The sequence below is a fragment of the Dicentrarchus labrax genome, unplaced genomic scaffold (assembly GCF_905237075.1).
Source record: "Dicentrarchus labrax unplaced genomic scaffold, dlabrax2021, whole genome shotgun sequence".
Taxonomy (NCBI): Eukaryota; Metazoa; Chordata; class Actinopteri; family Moronidae; genus Dicentrarchus; species Dicentrarchus labrax.
In genome coordinates this window covers 19,658,376-19,677,497 of record NW_026136720.1, presented here as the reverse complement: position 1 = coordinate 19,677,497, position 19,122 = coordinate 19,658,376, and the positions used below count along the sequence as shown (strand labels likewise).

General features: G+C 38.6%; 2 protein-coding genes and 1 long non-coding RNA gene across 3 annotated transcripts; 2 read left to right on the top strand and 1 right to left on the bottom strand.

The window, feature by feature from the left end:
* Positions 1-1,247: 1,247 nt before the first annotated feature.
* Positions 1,248-14,356, top strand: cat (catalase). Its single transcript, XM_051381465.1, has 13 exons — positions 1,248-1,415; positions 2,975-3,146; positions 4,453-4,563; positions 6,053-6,183; positions 6,459-6,563; positions 6,773-6,898; positions 7,001-7,192; positions 7,940-8,092; positions 9,282-9,420; positions 10,293-10,423; positions 11,154-11,261; positions 12,107-12,190; positions 13,029-14,356. The coding sequence occupies exons 1-13, from the start codon at positions 1,350-1,352 to the stop codon at positions 13,092-13,094; spliced, it is 1,584 nt and encodes a 527-aa protein (XP_051237425.1). The 5' UTR covers positions 1,248-1,349; the 3' UTR covers positions 13,095-14,356.
* On the bottom strand, positions 8,465-10,414 carry LOC127352797 (uncharacterized). Its single transcript, XR_007881185.1, has 2 exons — positions 10,267-10,414; positions 8,465-9,457 (listed from the first exon to the last, which is right to left on the bottom strand). It is a non-coding gene; the product is annotated as an uncharacterized LOC127352797 (long non-coding RNA).
* A 443-nt stretch (positions 14,357-14,799) lies between the features above and the next one.
* Positions 14,800-19,038, top strand: LOC127352795 (dispanin subfamily A member 2b-like). The gene is made up of 3 exons (XM_051381489.1): positions 14,800-15,118; positions 15,598-16,192; positions 18,280-19,038. The coding sequence occupies exons 1-2, from the start codon at positions 14,888-14,890 to the stop codon at positions 15,781-15,783; spliced, it is 417 nt and encodes a 138-aa protein (XP_051237449.1). The 5' UTR covers positions 14,800-14,887; the 3' UTR covers positions 15,784-16,192; positions 18,280-19,038.
* The last annotated feature ends 84 nt before the right edge of the window (positions 19,039-19,122 follow it).

Below are 19,122 nucleotides of genomic sequence, written 5' to 3'. Positions count from 1 at the left end.
TTTATCAGAGAGTGAAGGCTGGAAATATAGCTTGTGTTCAGATCTTCAAAGTTTAGATCTTAAATAATCATTTAAACTTTAAAAATAGTTTACTTTTCTTCACAGAAATGAACAAAATGCTGAGATATGGGCCTACTAAGTATATATTTTAAAGTTTTCTTACACCCCTCAAAATCAAAAAGGCCTTGCGACTGTATGGCATTCATAATGATTTTTAAAATGATTACTTACAATGTGTTTGCCATGAACAGAGTTTTAAATAGTCAGGCCTTCATCCTTCGTGCCTCTCAGGTGTTATTTTATTTGTAAATGTTGTTTTTATTTGTGCTTATGTGTTAACTGCTCTCTCAAACCAAGAGACATAATGTAAGAGATAATTTATCGTGACATGAATATCTACAAAAAATTTCACACATCCAGTACGACTGAAGTTTCTATAATTTCTATCCCTAGGGCCACGCATAAACATATGTAACTATGCTGACAACATTGAAATGATTATATTATATAAAATGGACCTTTTATGGATCAATCTATAAAGTAACTGATCTTACACCTCTGGCTATTTACAAAATGAACCAAACAGTAACAAAATTAAATGTGAGTAAAAGATGATGAGGTTAAAAGGCAACAACAATATAAAATAGCAAATGTTAAATTAACTGATTTGGATGAACTATGCTTTAAAGAAGATGCTGAGTCATGCTGACACAGCATCTACATATACAAACCAATATTAAAGTTTTCTTACACCCCTCAAAATTAAAAAGGCCTTGCGACCCCCTGAAGCTTTGATGACCACCAAGTTGGGAACCATTGTGTTAGGTTAAACTACACGATAGTAACAATAACAAGATATGCTGCAACAACCAAAAGCACAGAAAGAAAATAAACTTAAACTTTTACTTCATGTTGCAATGTTTCTCAGCTGGGTAATGCTGGAGAAATACCTAAAAAAAAAAAAAGGTGCATTGATTCAGTGATGTATAGCAATAAAAAAGTTGAGTTTGTGGGGTGCCAATGTGAGGTGTCTGTATCCTGACAGTATTTGTGTTTAAAGCTGTGTTCTGTGGTGAAAACTGAACCCAAGGAAACAACACACTGTATTATGTAAAGACAATCGACAAGTCTCTGGTTTGGTGCTTTGTCCTCTTATTGAAAGTAGGTCAGTTTTCTCTCCTCAGCCAATCAGAGGAGAGGGGCGACTGGGGAGGGGGCGGAGCCACATGGACCAAAGTCCAGGAAGACTTTTTCAGGCACTGGAATTCAAAGATAACGCTTCTTGACGCAACATCGTCTGAACAGTGGTCGTGTGTGGTCTTCGCTTCAAGCACAGCTCACCTGTCGAGATGGCTGACAACAGGGATAAAACTACCGACCAAATGAAGATATGGAAGGAGAACAGAAGCTCTCAGGTCTGTGAATGCATTGCTATTTCTTCGAGTGTTTTTCCTGCGCAGCGCTGTCTGACTGCAGAAATGGGTGAGAGGTCGTTTAGGGTAACTAGATTGAACCCCTGAAGCTAGCCTATCTGCTAGCTTAGCATTCACTGAAACACGAATTTACAGACATGTTAATACATTATTTCCGTTCGTTTTAGTACGAATGACTATCTGTTTTGGGTTGTAAATATCGTTGTTATTGTAAAGGGCTCAAACCTGCAATTTCGTCTGCTAACGTTGCTCAAGAAAAAACAACAAAGCTAACCTGAAGTGGCGTTAACCTCCAGCCTTTTATCAAACGTTTTTATTCACAAAATAACAGTAAGTTTACAGCTTCACTGTCCTTAAAGAGAGACATTCAGTGTAAAGATATGAAGTAGGTCATTGTCCAAAGGCATATTTGTGGCTGAACTTTACCCCCTGAGAGTTACATAACCAGTGCACATCAGGGAAAATAGCCACTATTACCTCAGGTAACTCTTATTGTTGTCCACCTCTCTCCGACCCCTGCATGTTAGATTGGCTTCTTTATCACTCTCTTCCTCACTGTTGTGCAGAAACATTTGCATCATTGCAACGTGGATATTCTCAGTACCATGATTCTAGCCTGATTTGTTTTGTGGACATTCATTGTTTTAGGTCACAGCATCTATAAAATAACCAGCAATGATTGTTGGTTTTGTATGCTTCTGGCCATATGTTTCATCAATGCAACCACTGATGCATATGCCTTATGTCTTTATGGTCGTACCCATTATGCCATACGTAGTTTGGCCCACGACTGACAGTCAGTGGTTGCTGTCTGCCAAACTATGTAGCTGTTGGATGATCATCTGAACCTCAGCTGTTTTATGTCATTTCCACCAAAGCGGGTTCTTCTGTAGCTTTCTCTCTAGTGTCCGATGGCATAGTTAGATAATATGAGATTCCCCCAAAACCACTAAAAGCAGCACGTGGTACTTATTTTGTGAAAGTTTATCATTATAAATGACTTCTAGAATAATTTTCCCGCCATCCCATTGGCAGAAATAGGCTTCAATAAATGGGCTTCCTTACCATGCAAACTAATTGTCCCAGCACTGTATCAGAAGGTAGGTCTAACATTAGTGATGAAATAATTAGTTGATCAGCAGAAGTTAATCTACAATGATTTTGATTATTTGCTTCAGTCATTTAATAAACCTAAAATTGCAAACATTGGCTAGTTCTGGCTTCTCAAATGTGATATGCTTTTTTGTGTTTTATATTATTTGTTTTTGACAAGACCCTTTGAAGATGTCACTTTGGGCTCTATGACCTTCTAACAGTAATATTTCACTTAACGATTATTAAATGAGTCAAGAAACGAATGACAAATGTATGAAAATAAAATAATTTTTAGTAGCAGTCATAGTAAGTATTTAGTGTGTGTGTAGTATTTGAGTTAAATATTTAAATTATTGTACACACACAAAGCGTAACACAATGTGTAATAGGCCTAACGTCTGTCTCATAAGTAAATGTGTAGGGTTTTTTTTTTCTGTTTGCAACAGAGGCCAGACACACTGACCACAGGGGCCGGCCATCCTGTTGGAGACAAGCTGAACCTGCTGACTGCAGGACCGAGGGGTCCTCTGCTGGTCCAAGATGTGGTCTTCACAGACGAGATGGCCCACTTTGACCGGGAACGAATCCCAGAGAGAGTGGTGCATGCAAAAGGGGCAGGTGAGTGTTGGGCAGTCAGTCTCTTTGTGTTGCTGATTCTGTGTCGGCTTTATCAGGTTGCTACTGTAGCATTTTGTATTCATCAAAACTTGAGAAATTTTGTATCCTGATCATTTCTTATTGCAAAAATAATGCTTGTCCTACCTCCTCCTTCAGCAAACAGTGATTATTTACTTCACCCGGATATGCTAACCTAACGTACATAATAATACACAGTTTGAGTAGTCAAACAGGGTCAAAGGTGCTTGACACTAGCAAAGATAGATATTGTTGGATGTTTTTTTTAACACAACTGATGAAGCAATTCCTAAGTCAATATGTTTTTAAAAGTTTTAATCCAACAAAAGAAACTTGTGAAGGGTTAAATAATGTCTAAACACACTGCAGCTGTACAATGAATTTGTAAAAATACAGCCTAAAACTGTCAAATTTGTTATTTAAATCTAAAACTTTCACATCACAGAATAAGTTAATAAGACGAAGAAGCTGACCTGACCGTTGATGGTACCCTTTGGTCAAAACAGCTTTTGATAATCAGTGCTATGAATGTATTTTTGCCAGTATCCAAAAAAGTATTTAGGTTTTCGTTAAATTATCCACACATTTTGGTTGATTAAGTTGATTCATGACCCATAAATCAATATCAATGATTGTTTTTTTAATGATTTTTCTCAGCTTTAAACTCATCATCAGCATTGCAGAGTATAATGTTCTGACTTATTTTTAATTACTTTTTCCAGCGTAGTATAATATCCTGCCTTTTTATGTTGGAAAGAGCTCAAATACACAGACAGGTGAATGAAAAACTGTAACAAATGAGTGGAGAAACATAACAAATGCTGCGGCTTTCATAGAGGATATGAAGAGTGATCGAATGGTTTGATTGAAATTAATTAAACACCTATGGAAGAATGGAGAGGGTTCCAGAGACTGTGAGTTTTGTGTTAGTTTTTCCTTTTAAATCGTAACCCATCTATTGGTCAAGAAATGAATGTACATGGTAGTGCAAAGTAAACAGAACTGAAAAAAGGTAATTCAGGGTCATTCGTGTTTATGAACTCACTCCAGTCAGATGTTAATCTTTGTAAGCATTTCAGATTAAGGTCAAAGACTTTGGGAGGATATTGAGAAAATTATGTTTGTTGACCTTCTCTTGAGGGAGCTGCATTCTTCCCAGTGCATGGTGATATAAGAGTCAACTTGCCTGAGAAGTCCACCACAAATATTTGCACCAGACATGTCTAAGCTGCTATAAATATGTGAACCAAACAAAGAAATGTCTTATTATTTTCTCTCCCTGATGCAGGGGCGTTTGGCTACTTTGAGGTGACTCACGACATCACTCGCTACTGCAAGGCCAAGGTGTTTGAGCATGTCGGCAAAACGACACCTATCGCTGTTCGCTTCTCCACTGTGGGTAAGAAAAACCATGTCATGTGTTTTGGTGTGATTCATACCATGTAAATGTTAACAGATTTTCCTCAAAAATATCAAAAATATATAGAAATGGTTCTTTCCCTCATGGTTATATTTCAGCTGCTAATGCATCCTGCAAACATAGAAAAACACAAATGAACTGACAATTATGCAAGCCCCTAAATTCAAAACTAATCCAAAACAAGAAATACTGGTATTTTTTTATTTTTCCCTCTCAATATATATATTACTGTTTTCTTTATCTATTTTAAACCTGTATCATCTAATTTATTTATTTTTCTATGAAATAAGTGTGTTTAAAAAAAAACTACTCTCAAATTAGATTTTACATGTTGGAGAGCATTCTTTGTTTGGCTTTATTTTCGTATCTTCAGGGCTGTCTGCTTAATGCTCTTTCCCTCTCTGTGCTGCCCAGTAAAGAATTTGTTTAAATACACCCAAATGCACACTGACTGTCTTTGCAGAATACAGATGAGATAGTTGAGAGTACTTTTTAGAAAATAGTCTAGAAGTATGATATTCAGATAGAGGCTTGTTTCATGTTAGTAGTTCTCAAAGATCTTAAATTTGGGTTTTCTAAACTACATGTATCAGCTATAATTACATGTATTTTTGGAAAAAAAGATCATATGAGTAAAAATAGTAATTGATTTTTTTTATATATATAATATGGACGTAGTTAAAGTAAAGGCTACTTTTATAGTTGTTTGTTTGTTTTTTTGTGAAAGTGGCACCACATTGGTTATCTCTCTTCAGCAGGCAGGTTGTGCCCTGAGTATATTGGTTCACTTGGGTGTTTAATAAGATTAGCATGAGTGGCATCAGAAGGGGAACGGTGCCACTCACACTTACTGGCAAGAGTGTTTTGGAAAATTGCAGTCATTTTATCAGCTGAGATCACAACTACGAAGACCACTCCTTTTTCTTTAACTCAGACTTGGAAGTGTTTGCTTGAGTGGATCTGCTGAATGAGCCTCAAAATGTTCTTCAGAGGTGCAACTAACTATTATTTTCATTATCGATAAGTCTACTGATCATTTTCTCAACCAGTTGTCTGTAGGGCTGCCCCCGGTATAAGATTTTCCTGGTCGACTAACAGTTGTTAAATAAAGCCAATAGTCAACTAGTTGTCACACGTTTATGATGTTAGTTCAATTATTTAAATATACAGATTTTAATAATGTAAAATTTTAATAATTTAATAATTGTTTAATAACAATGTCCAACAGTCCATGGCTGTGTCTTCAGATGTCATGTTTCATCTCACCAACAGTCTAAAACCCAAGGATATTCAGTTTACTTCCAAGTTGGGCAAAGAAAAGCAGCAAATTCTCACATTTGCCAATTATTTTTCTGTTGATCGATTTATCAGTCATTGTAGCCGTAATTTACTTTGAATTAAGAACAATGTCTTTGGAATTCTGACATATTATTTCAATAATTTTAATAATCTTTGCATTGTTTTTTAGCTGGCGAATCAGGATCAGCAGACACCGTGCGAGACCCCCGAGGCTTTGCAGTCAAGTTTTACACTGAGGAGGGCAACTGGGACCTGACAGGAAACAACACCCCAGTTTTCTTCATCAGGGACGCCCTGCTGGTGAGTGGGTGTACTGAAGTCAGTGTATGGCCCACAATTGGTTTTGAATTAATGCAGTGGAGGAGAGTCACAATGTTCTTAAATATCAGTCTGAGGTTTTTTTTCTCAAACATGCAAATAAATATAGGAACAGTCTGTAGAACTAGTTTCATCAGTCATAATCCACACACATGGAAATCAAACCTGTGTATCATACTGCAGCACAATACACATTTAATAACAACATTTTTGTTAACATGAATCATGCATTGACCTGCCTCCTTTACCCCATGCAGTTCCCGTCCTTCATCCACTCCCAGAAGCGCAATCCTCAAACCCACATGAAAGACCCCGACATGGTGTGGGACTTCTGGAGCCTGAGGCCTGAGTGTCTGCATCAGGTAGCTGCGACAGATTCTGAGTCTGTTGTTGAGTGTACAGAAGAATATTTAAGAAAAGAAAAAATAATTATCAAGTAATGTAGCTTTTGCATTACTTGTATTTATTTGCTTCATTTTGTTTGTACTTGCAGTAATTGTTTTTAGTGATTACATCAACAGTTGGCACAGAAAACGATGTCTTTATTTTCGGTCCTGTATCCCCTGTGTAGGTGTCTTTCTTGTTCAGCGATCGAGGTTTGCCTGATGGCTACCGCCACATGAACGGCTACGGCTCCCACACCTTCAAACTGGTCAATGCCGATGGTGAGCGTTTCTACTGCAAGTTCCACTACAAGGTCTGTTTGAGCTCAGGTTTAATGCTTATTTAAATTCATAGATCCTCCTCCTTGGATTTTGGCATTATTTAGTTGTGTCATGTTCTGTGTCGTGTTTTTTAGACTGATCAGGGAATAAAGAATCTGACAGTAGAGGAGGCAGACCGCCTGGCTGCCACCAACCCAGATTATGCCATTGGAGATTTGTTCAACGCCATTGCTAATAGCAACTACCCATCCTGGACCTTCTACATCCAGGTCATGACCTTTGAGCAGGCTGAGAAGTTCCAGTTCAACCCCTTCGATCTTACCAAGGTACCACATCCCTCCACAGCAGCTGTGAAATGGCTTCAGTTGCAGTCGTATTATAACCTCTTCTAGGATGCTTAAAATGTGTTTTACAGTATCACAGATGTCTGCAGGTTCACAGCACTGTTAGACATTCTTAATGTTACATAAAGTAGCATGCACCAGGTTGAATGAGGAAGAGTCCTATCCAGACTAGAAGAATATCAACAAGATAACTAATTGTAATAAGGGATTAATTTATTATTGAAAATGCCAACACAGTGTTTCCTCTGGGATTTTTTTTTTAGCAGTGGGGGCAGGGCCCCCGTCACCCCGGCAACACAACAAAATATATTTACCGTTTTAATGTTTCCAGATGTTTGATATCAGGATGTTGAGCTGAGAACTGACAGGTTGAATGTTGTCCAATTAAAACGGACCCACCGCGGTGACGTTTTTGGTGGAGCTGTTTAGTTTAATAGTCAACTTGGAAGAAAGTGAACGTTTTGACAATAAGCTACATCAACACAACAGTATGTGGAGTTAAACTGGACAGCCCCAATAACCTCTGTAGTTCTACTTGTTGTTAAATTGCAATGTGAGAAATTTAACAGTGGTGGGCCGCCGCTCCAAAATCAACATAGAGGAAACAATGCAACATCAGATGTGAAAATCTATACAAATATGAAACGAGGTGATCCTTAGAAAGGCCATGTGAAATTCTTCATTGGATGTGTTGCAGTATTTTTCAGCTAATGGAGTTTTCTCATTCAGGTTTGGTCACATAAAGAATACCCTTTGATCCCTGTGGGCAAAATGGTGCTCAACAGGAATCCAGTCAACTACTTTGCAGAGGTGGAGCAGCTGGCCTTTGACCCCAGCAACATGCCACCAGGCATCGAGCCGAGCCCCGACAAGATGTTGCAGGTAACACCACAACAGGTTTTCTCTTTACATGTTTTCAGACCCATTTAATAAAGGTAAGTGATAATTGATCTGATACATTTCTAGATACATGGACTACGATATGATTCAGGGATGATGCATGATAACTTTTTTTTTTTTAAACCGATACTGATAACCGATAACTTTCAGCTCCTAAAGGCCGATACCAATGAACAAACCCAAAAACACTTGTTTTTAAATGTTTAAATTTAAATGGAGCAAGCCTCTCAAAAAAAATAAATAAAGGCCCCTTGAACTGATGCAAATACATGCAGCGGGATTACAAACTGAAAAAGTGTATTCCAGAAGTTCAAAAAAATAAATATACATGGAAGATTGATGCACTGACACAAGTTAGATTTAAACATTTATATGTAAACACAATAGGAAAAAGTGCATTCCTCAATAACAATAAATAAAATGTGCATAATGCACTAACACAAGTTACACTTGTCTGTCTAAACAAACTGAAAGTGTATTCCATAGTAACAAAAAACTAAGCTTGAATGATTTTGGCTTATGGTTCCATTCAGAGAGAGACAGACAGAGAGACAGAGAGAGACACACACAGAGAGAGACAGAGAGAGAGAGAGACACACACACAGAGAGAGAGACAGAGAGAGAGACAGAGAGAGAGAGACACACAGAGACACACAGAGAGACAGAGAGAGAGAGAGACACAGGGAGAGACACAGGGAGAGACACAGAGAGAGAGACAGAAAAGACAGAAAAATAAAATGTATTCAAATCTGAATTATATAACATTGTATTGGCTGTCAATCCTGATGGAAGAGTAGACAAGTTAAGTTACAGCATGTCCACCATCTCTTGTGGGGGTTATGCATTAAGCCACATTGTGCCTCATATACTGTAAATTCTAGACCCAGTGACAGGCTGGCTGACAATGGCTTACATAATACTTAGTAAGGAGGCCATAATATTTTTGACTCATGGCTGAAGTTAAGTTTCTCCAGCTCTCCCCAGGTTGGCAAAAAATGCATCTCAAAATGCATCAGATTGATGCTTTAAAATATGGAATATTCAACATTTTCTTCCAGGGGGAGCATGCCCCCGGCCCCCCTAGAAGGTAATATCCTTCTCACCTTTTTCACCCCTGACCCGTTTTCATGCCTGATACTGTGTAACGATGCTCTCCCATGTCTTTGTCTAGGGTCGCCTCTTCTCCTACCCAGACACACATCGACACCGGCTGGGAGCCAACTATCTGCAGATCCCGGTCAACTGCCCCTTCAGGGCCCGTGTGGCCAACTACCAGCGTGATGGTCCAATGTGCATGTTTGACAACCAAGGTAAGTCATAGTCCATCCCATGAGTCTTTTTCTGAGCCTGCCATACATAACAAAGACAAACACAAAGGCTGTTAAAGCCGTAGATGTGGCTAGAGTGGTTACAATTTCTTACATGTTCATAAAATCTGAACTCTAGCAAAAATAATGTCAAATGTCGACATAAACTGATTGTTTGTATTTAACTGTATTTCCATTCTATTTAAAAATCTGTCCGTTTTTATTATATAAGCTTTATTTAACAAAATATCTATTATGACAGCAGTGAGACGCTTACATGGTCTTAGATTTAAAGGATCATTTCACACTTTTTGTGTGTTCAAACAGTAGTCAGGGGGCCAATATGTAGACTGAAACGTTTTTTTTTTTTTTTGCTTGCTGAAAAGCTTCTTCCTGTTGATACTGGCCATTAATGGATCCCTTCATCCATTCTAAAGAGGGAATTGTATACTAAAAAGGCAGTAACTTTGATACTGATCCTGCAACTGTGAAACTATCCTCTTTAATACTTGCATGTAAATGCAATACCATGGGTGGCCCAACAGGTGTTGCCCTTTTGCACTGTATCAAATGCTTTGACACAGTAAATAATTTTCAGCACAATAGTTTCGTAGCAGTTCAGAAAAGTCTCTCCCCATTACTGTTTGGGTATATGACATTGTTTTTCAATTTGTCCAGTTCGTCCAAACTGTGGTGAATATATGAGCACTAACTACTCATCACCACCCTAACAAATTCCTGGAAAAACTGTCAACTTTTTTTAACATAAACAGCATTCACAGCAAGCCATATTTAAAGTCATGTTGAGGCATCATGTCAAAGCATTGTTTTTCTTCCTACCCAACTCACCGGTGTCCGGTCTGTCCGACTCCTAGGTGGAGCTCCAAACTACTTTCCCAACAGCTTCAGTGCCCCAGAGACCCAGCCTCAGTATGTGGAGTCCAAGTTCAAGGTGTCTCCAGATGTGGCCCGTTACAACAGTGCAGATGAAGATAATTTCACACAGGTAAAGATAATGGCCAGGCCAAGTGTGTGTTTTTTGTTTTTTTTTGTTTATTACATTTATTCATTCACAAACATCCCATGGGTACTTTGTTGTGCCCCTCAATAGTTTGATCTGCGGTCAATATAAACAGGGAAACAGGTGAACGCAGTCCCAGTCCAGTAAAATGAAAAGTGTTTAGTAATAGTCATCTCCCAGGGATGCCACTGTGCTCAGTCCATCCATCTGTCCATCCACCCCTACGGTTCAGAGTTGTCATGAAACTGACGTAGCTCTTGTTTGCCTTATGGATCAATACCAAAAAGAGCTTTTTGGATTGCTCCGGTTACGGGATCTGTTGAGTTGTGAACTTAACCACACAGCTGTAGCTGAATTGTTTGCTCGTTTCGTGTGTGTGCGCTTGACCTAGATTTCATTTTTAAACATGCTGTGCATTCAATGCAGAAGTCAGGTCTACACAAGAACAGGGTCGCCACAGACACAGTAGTGCTTTCTTTCCCACAACAGAATATTAATTTTCACAATCAAATGTCTTTTATTTTTTTGCAATTCAGTTACATAATTGAATTTAGAATATTTGTTGACATCCTTAGCAGTGATTGGTTTGTTGAAATAGGGTCCCAGATTACATGATGTTCCTTTTTTAATGGGAATTTCTGTACAAATGCAGAATTTCATTTTGATTTGATCGACTTTGACCAAGTTGTCCGCTTTTATTTGTCTTTTATTGCAGGTTTGTACTTTCTTCACCCAAGTGCTGAATGAAGAGGAGCGCCGGAGACTTTGTGAGAATATGGCAGGGGCCCTGAAGGGAGCCCAGATCTTCATCCAGAAACGCATGGTGAGTCCACTGCAGGATGGGATATCCACTATTTAACTCAGTTGACTTTTAATTTTACGCAATCATTGCACAAGATACAAATTAGTCTTTAAAAGTAATTATGATTAACTGTTGGATTGGTGAACCAAATGTATGTCACTTGACTAAACAGGATGTGGCAGGGTACAAAATGTGCAAATTTGCCTGTGCTCAGGAAATGCGGTTTTATGGTTGTAATGGAAGGGAAATGTTTTTCTACTTACCTAAATCGGTTTCAGGATGCATTCAAACTACAAAATGGCCTTAAAAACAAAGATTGAATTTAAGAAATGTGAACATTTATACAAACTCACAAAAGAAAGTAAAGACCACACAATAAAAGCCCATTAAAGGGCAGCAGGAAATAGTGTGTGTGTGTGTATGTGTGGTGCATAGTACATTAATGAATTTTCACTCATCTTTGAGCCCACTCTTAAAACAATGAGCAGATTGTTTGTTTCAGGCTAGCTGTTTATGTTGTACCAGCAGGTTAGCAGTGTGTTTATGTGATAAGCCATTTAGTGATTTATATACACGCAGTAAGTCAACAATCACCAGAATGTAAAGTTTGAGTGTCGTCTACATAATTATGATCGATAATGTTACTATTGTGATTAATGTGATGTAGCAGAATCATGCAGAGATTAAATAAAACGGGACTAACTATTAAATCCTGTGTAAGCGTTTAATGCAATTGTGACAAGACACACAGTAACCACGTTCTTCAGACCAAATGCTAAACCAAACCCAACTATGATGAAAAAAATGAGAACATTTTGTTTTTTGTGCCTTTTTTTTTAAGTCTCACTGTCTGGTTTTTCATGCAGGTCGAGAACTTGAAGGCTGTCCATCCAGACTATGGAAACAGGGTTCAGACCCTTCTCAACAAGTACAATGCAGAGGCCCAGAAGGTAAACACAGTCCCAGTCCAGACTAATAAAATAGTCAACCTCAGTGTTAAGTAATAGTTTAGTAATAGCCACTATACTTGATACAGTGCCATGATGACATTTGACATTTCTCATTTTGAGTAGGAATGGGAATCGAGAACCGGTTCTTCTTCAGAACCGGTGCCCAGTGAATCGATTCCTTGGAACCGTTAGCATGCCTGCTTAACGATTCCGCTTATCGGTTCCGCTCGTTGCAAATGCGTCATGACGTCACACACGCGCTTCGTTGTTTTGGTTCAGAACGCAGCAAACATGGCGTCGAGGCAGAAGCGCTCTAAAGTTGGTTTATTTCGCGCGAAAAGACGACAATACGGTCACTCGCAAAACTTGTAAAGTTTCCATTTCGTCAAAGGGGGGAACTACCTCCAATATGCAGAAACATTTGGCCCCACAGCATGCAATTCATTTGCAGGACTGTCGCCTGTTTGATACACTACTACTTTGCGACACAAGTGAGTCAAGCAGCAGTGGAGCTAACGGGACGCCATCTGTTATTAATGCCGAAGGTAACTTTAAACTCTCCAGGCAGGACAGCCCCCCCCTTAAAAATGTTGATCATTCCCTGACTATTATCGAGCACCACAAGCAGGTCAAAATTTCAAAGTGTCAAATACGAATTATTCATTTTTTTTATTATTTTCCCATTAGCCTCAGCTGTACTTTGTGTGTGTTAGCATGCTAACACACTACTCTAAGACTGTAAAAATGGTATACATTACCTGCTAAGTAGCAAAGCTAATGCTCTCTCTCTCTCTCTATCCCTCCCCCTCCTTCCCTCCTTCCACTTTGCCCTCCTCAGAGCGCCAATGTGCACGTTTACAGCCGTCCAGGAGTCTCTGCCTTTGCTGCGTCCTCCAAGATGTGATGCTTCAAATCTCCACTGGGGGCAACCCCCTCATTTCTCTAGGAGCAAATGTACTTATTGATTACTGCTACTACCACTAACAAGATTGGACTTAACTCTCCAATTACCATCAGACACAAGACGGAAATACTAATATTGTGGTTTCCAGGTTAATTCATGCAATTCAAATCTGATCTCTGATAAAACCCTGGGAGGTAAATCTGTCTTGACTGAACAGCCATTTCGAAAGAAATCAGCCGGATTTGTTTTTTTACTAAATAAAAATGTATACCACTATGTTATCTAATTTTGACAGCCGACTGTTAGGTTGTACCAAAAACATGCCAAATTTGAGTGATTGACTTTTACCATGTAAAGCCTTGAAAGTAATTTAAAATTATTGTATTTACATTTTGATCTGTTGGGATTAAATCAGTTAACTGCTGTTACCTACTATGAGTGATGATTGTTTCCAATAATTCCTCAGGTTGTGTGTACTACTATATTGTGATGATCCAACTCTTTTTAGTTTAAAGAAAACAAATCCAGCTATCCAAAACTACTACTGTCAACTTTCAAATCATACTTATGTAATGTCTGACATATACTGCATTAATCTTCAGTTTGGGTTCCAGTTGGTAAAATATCTTGGTTTGTTGCATGAGAGGCTTGTGGCTTTGCTAATACCACTGTGTTTTTATTCTCACTATGGGCAATGATCAGTTTTGGCTAGTTTTCCTCAAGCGTGACTGAACCACAGATCATTTGAATAATTATGAAAAATAGTATATTTCATTTTAAATCAGTAGAAAAGTCTGACTACTAGTTGTTTCCTTGTGCGTGCAAGTTTCAAGGTGTGGAATTTTTTTCACTACAACTAAAACTCCAATGTGCCTTTTTATATGTGCTCAATCTACCAAATACTGATTACTTTAACCTTAAACTGGACTTGATAATGCAAGCAATTACGATTAATCAAACAAATTACTGGAATTTATTCATCCATAGAAAACACAGTAGTGCCAGTTTAAATATCATGTTGGTCACTTTCATCCTGGGAAGAGACCCCAAACATCCTTAACAGGATGAAAAAAATCAAATGTATTAGTCCAATATAAATTGTCCATGTAACCTGCTATTGTCGAATTTTTGTAACATTTCAAATGTTCTTGATTTGAATGCAACTGATTTTTTTTATTAATGTACAAGTTGTGAAACCCTTTCAGATGAGATGTGTATTTAGTGCTTGTTAATTTGTAATTAAAGCTTAACAGCAGCTTTTATTTGTCTCCATTTCTTCTGTTCACACAACAGCCTGGTCCTACATTAGAAAAGTATGTGGTTAAAACAACCAAAGAGCTAACAGAACACTGGCCAAGCATCAGGGGGAAGAAAACATAAGATTTTGTACATTTTACACAAACCTCCTGTTAATAAAGTTATTTTGTTCCCTATTTGGGTCCATTATACAGTTTTATCAGTTGTTCTGTACTGTTATTGTTATGTATTAAATACAGTATGAATTATTCATAATAAAGTCACTAATGGTTGTGAACCACTGATGTAAACAATTGGGCAATTGTATGTGTACAGCATTGAATAGAAATATCTAAAGGTGGCATTGGAAATGAATTAATCCAAATCTTCTAATTTGTTTTTTTTTTTAATTTTTTTGGTAGTCAGGGTAGCAAGGTATTGCCAACCCACACTACCCCTGCCTGTGGCTTCCTGGTGGAAGACCAGAATCAACACAGTGAAAGTTCATACATACCTTCCTGCAGCCTGCACTCAAAAACACAGTACTGCTGATAGCAATGAATCCTGTAGGTTACCCGGCTGAGGTTTTTCCATTGCGGGAGGGGTATGCCTTCCGCCCTGGACAAGCTGGTGGACCCACTTTCCAGCCTGGAGGAACAGTAGTTCAGTACACCACTGTGAACATCCCCCCTGAGCCCCCAAGAGACCACATCATCTGGTCTATGTTGTGCTTGGTCTACACAAACCCCTTCTGCCTCGGACTGGTCGCTCTCATCTACTCCATCAAGGTAAGTTCTTAATTGCTTATGAATTACATCACTCATATGCAGATTTTCCAATAATTGCTTATCTAAAAATACTGCAAAAAAAGAGTTTGGGAAATATCTTACAATCTTGAATATTAGTTAACTTCAGAAGACAAGATAGGGTAAGTGGAAAAAGATGAAGACGAGTAAGCTACCCCTCACTAATCATTTAGAGGACTGTTGGTGGACGTGGAATATTTCTAATTAAGTTTTTAGACATTACCAGGTTTAAAATGAATTATTTAACTAATGAAAGAATAACATACAAAAAAAACTAGGAAAAAGGACTAAAACAATCATTAAATGAGATGAGCATTGTGGAAGAAGAATCAGAGACCAAAATAAAAAAAGCTATGTAGCCGATGGGACAGGGAGAATGGATGGAAAGGGGAGAAAGCATAGGAATACAGAAAACAAAAATCTACATTTGCAGTATAATCAATATGATTTTGTTGTCCCAGGCCAGAGACCGGAAAATGGCTGGAGACATGGATGGTGCCCGACACTACGGCTCCACTGCCCGCTGTATCAACATCTTTGCCACAATCCTCGGTTCCATCATCATCCTCACTATCCTGACTATATCCATCATATATGTACCTATATTTCTCTACTTAATCCAATATAAATCAATGTATATGTGGTGAGGACATTCAGATTGTCGACACATGTAAGGGACAGTGTTCAACTGTCAACTCAAGTTCAATGTAAACAGAGTCGACTGCCATGCATCAGCACCAAAGAATTCATCTAATGCGGAAGCGTAACTCTTTTTCTATTTGTGGTACTATTTTATGTCATTTTCAGCCTCCAAACTCTCTCATTTATTTGCTGGTTTAAAGTGTTGTCTGTGAAGGACAAGAGTAGCCTAAATGGTGTTGTGTGTCTGCTCCAAGGTCATTCGAGTCCAACAAAGAAATGTGTGTGAGAATATATTGCATAATGTGCCCCTGCTTGTTGTTTCCTTGTATTGCCCCATGTATGTTGATTTGTTGCCTCTGACATATACTGGAACTGCTTTGCTTGTGAGTCTTGGAGTTGTGTGTAACAGACTGGGTAAGCTGCAAATGAAGTGCTCTTCTTCAATAAAGTTCTGTCAGACAACTCACGTTTGAAATGTTTATTACAGCAGTGTAACATAGTTAGATTTTAGCATTGAGGCTCCATCCTCATCAATTCCCTTAGATATGTTTACATAGAGATATTGGGGAGTGATGAGGAAATGCCTTAAACCCCCTTGCCGGAGCCTACAGGTGGGGGTGGTGGGGCTTACAGAACAACAGGCAGCAATAATAATGCAGGGCAGCAGCGGCATTGACAGAGCAGAGGGAGACCTGGGAAATATTGCAGCTTAAATAGACCACCAGATTGGAAGGGTGTGCAAATTATTTAGCAGTTTTACTGTGTTAACTGATGGTGATTTCGAGCTAAAGAACTTCTCCACCCGAAGTGGAAAGAGGGGGGACTGGGTGTACTGTTTATTATGAATCTGGTTTGCTGAATCTGTAAAGAATAAGGGGGAAAGACTGACGAGCTTACAAAATGACATAAATGTAACAACAGCAGGATATTACAAGTAGGCCTACCCCTCACTGCATTGTGCAATTCGGGGATGTGCTCAATGTCGGATAGTTGCCCATAACGGGGTTGTTGAAACACTGTTTCTTCTAATCATCTCAAACTTTGATACAAGCTATTCATATTTGTCTGCAGCAAAGAATAGTTATAATCCCAGAGTGTGTGAAGATTGCTTTTGCTGGATATTTATTCTTCTCACCCTCCAATAGCACACCATGTGTCTCTTTAATCAAAGAAATTAAACATAAATATAGAGCGACATGATAATTTGAATGGTATTAAATAAGCAATAGGCAATTTGACAATTATATATACTATGTGTATTTTGCAGCCAGAGACTCAGGCGGACACTGGGATGTGGTTTAACTAGGATGTGGGGTGTTAACATGCTAACACACTATTTTAAGACTGTAAAAGTGGTATACATTACCTGCTAAACATTTGTGTGTTGTGTATTATGTCGGTATGCTGACGTTAGCGTTTAGTTCAAAGCACCACTGTGCTTACAGCCTCACTGAGCTTCGCTGTAAACTCTTAGTACAGGGACATAACATACAGAAGTTTATTTGAGTGGTGGGGGGATCCAAAAATAAGTCAAAATAGGATTTCATCATTATTTTGGGTTAGTACTGAAAGGGTGTCAATGTGAAAATCATGGCTCCCATGTGTCCTGGAAAACATGAAAACACCACGGAAGTGATTAAAATGACTAAATACCCTGGACATGAACTATGTTGTCCTAGAAATGTTTAATAAATAATGTTTTAGCCCCTTACTCAGATAACTTGCGTATTTAGTTTGAAACTCAACTGTTGCTGGGATAACCTGCGCAGTATGACAGACCTGCAGCAACCTTTTCAGTGTCAAGTCTATTTTTTGCCAGAGAATTCTTCCAAAAGCCCAGTGGAAAAATGTCTTGTCCTGTTTAATAAATACACGCACACAATATTAATTGTATGTGCAACAAACACTTAAGTTACTTTTCTGTAAAATAAATTAAATTCTACTTAATTTACTAACTTAACTGTATATTTTTTTTAATGTAGCCATTTGAAATGGATAAGACTTTATTTGTTCCCTGTGGGTAAATTAACAGATATTTTAATATAAGATGGATACAAGATTTAGACTCATATTTTGGGTTTATTTGAAATTTTTTTAGTTTTCTTCTGCAGCTGTGGCTCAGAGGCAGAGCGAGTCGTTCCTTAATCAGAAGGTTGTGGGTTCGATCCCTGGCTCCTGGTGCCACATGTTGAAGTATCCTTGAGCAAGATACTGAACCCCAAATTGCTCCCGAAGCCGTGCATCGGTGTGTGTATGAATGTTAGTTTCTGTTCGATGGACTTTGCCATCACTGTGTGAAAGGGTGAATGTGGCACGTAGTGTAAAAGCGCTTTGAGTGGTCGGAAGACTAGATAGGTTCATTTACCATTTTGTGGTTTCAGTATTTCATAATGACACCAGCTTATTATTCACCATGCTGGTCATATTTAGTACATTAGTAAAACTAATGCCATCTTTCTCTCTCTTTCTCTCCCTCCCTCCTTCCACTTTGCCCTTCGCAGAGCGCCAATGTTCACGTTTACAGCCGTCCAGGAGTCTCTGCCTTTGCTGCGTCCTCCAAGATGTGATGCTTCAAATCTCCACTGGGGGCAGCCCCCTCATTTCTCTAAGAGCAAATGTACTTATTGATTACTGCTACTACCTTATACTTACTTACTATCACTAACCAGATTGGACTTAACTCTCCAATTATCGTCAGTCAAGAGACTGAAATACTAATCCTGTTGTTTCCAGGTTAATTCATGCATTTCAAACAGCTGATGTGGTCAAACAGTCGGTTTGCCTTTGCCTCCTTTAGGGGCAGACGAAGAGAAATATTCAATTGGGTGGCAAGAGGGTGGCATGGAGACTTTAAGGGGTAGCATAAATATATGATGATTCAATTTCAAACAATCAAATATTAATATTTATTTGTAAAAGCCCCCAAATAAGGATATTTGAACAAAAAAAAATACATTATTGTGGCACATCAGTAAAGCATTGAATAGAAATATCTGAAGATGGTATTAGAAATCATTACATTTTATTTCCAAATCTTTCAATTTGTTCTTCCTTTTTTTTTTTGGTAGCTGGTATTGACAAGATATTTTCACCCCAAACCAGCCCTGCCTGTGGCTTCCTGTTGAAAAAGGGAATCAACACAGTGACACAATGAGTTATTACATACCTTCCTGCAGCCTGCACTCAAAAACACAGTACTGCTGAAAGCGATGAATCCTGTAGGTTACCCGTCTGAGGCTGTTCCACTGCACGGGAGGTATGACTTCCCCCCGGACAAGCTGATGGACCCCCTGGACAGCCTGGAGGAGCAGTAGTTCAGTACACCACTCTGAACATCCCCCCTG

What these genes read in the sequence shown, in the direction of transcription:
- cat (XM_051381465.1), top strand. Translation starts at nt 1,350, where the DNA reads ATGGCTGACAACAGGGATAAAACTACCGACCAAATGAAGATATGGAAG. An exon ending in TGTTCGCTTCTCCACTGTGG is followed by an intron (nt 4,564 to 6,052) that starts GTAAGAAAAACC and finishes ATTGTTTTTTAG; the next exon opens with CTGGCGAATCAGGATCAGCA. An exon ending in ACAATGCAGAGGCCCAGAAG is followed by an intron (nt 12,191 to 13,028) that starts GTAAACACAGTC and finishes TGCCCTCCTCAG; the next exon opens with AGCGCCAATGTGCACGTTTA.
- LOC127352795 (XM_051381489.1), top strand. Translation starts at nt 14,888, where the DNA reads ATGAATCCTGTAGGTTACCCGGCTGAGGTTTTTCCATTGCGGGAGGGG. An exon ending in CTCTCATCTACTCCATCAAG is followed by an intron (nt 15,119 to 15,597) that starts GTAAGTTCTTAA and finishes TTGTTGTCCCAG; the next exon opens with GCCAGAGACCGGAAAATGGC.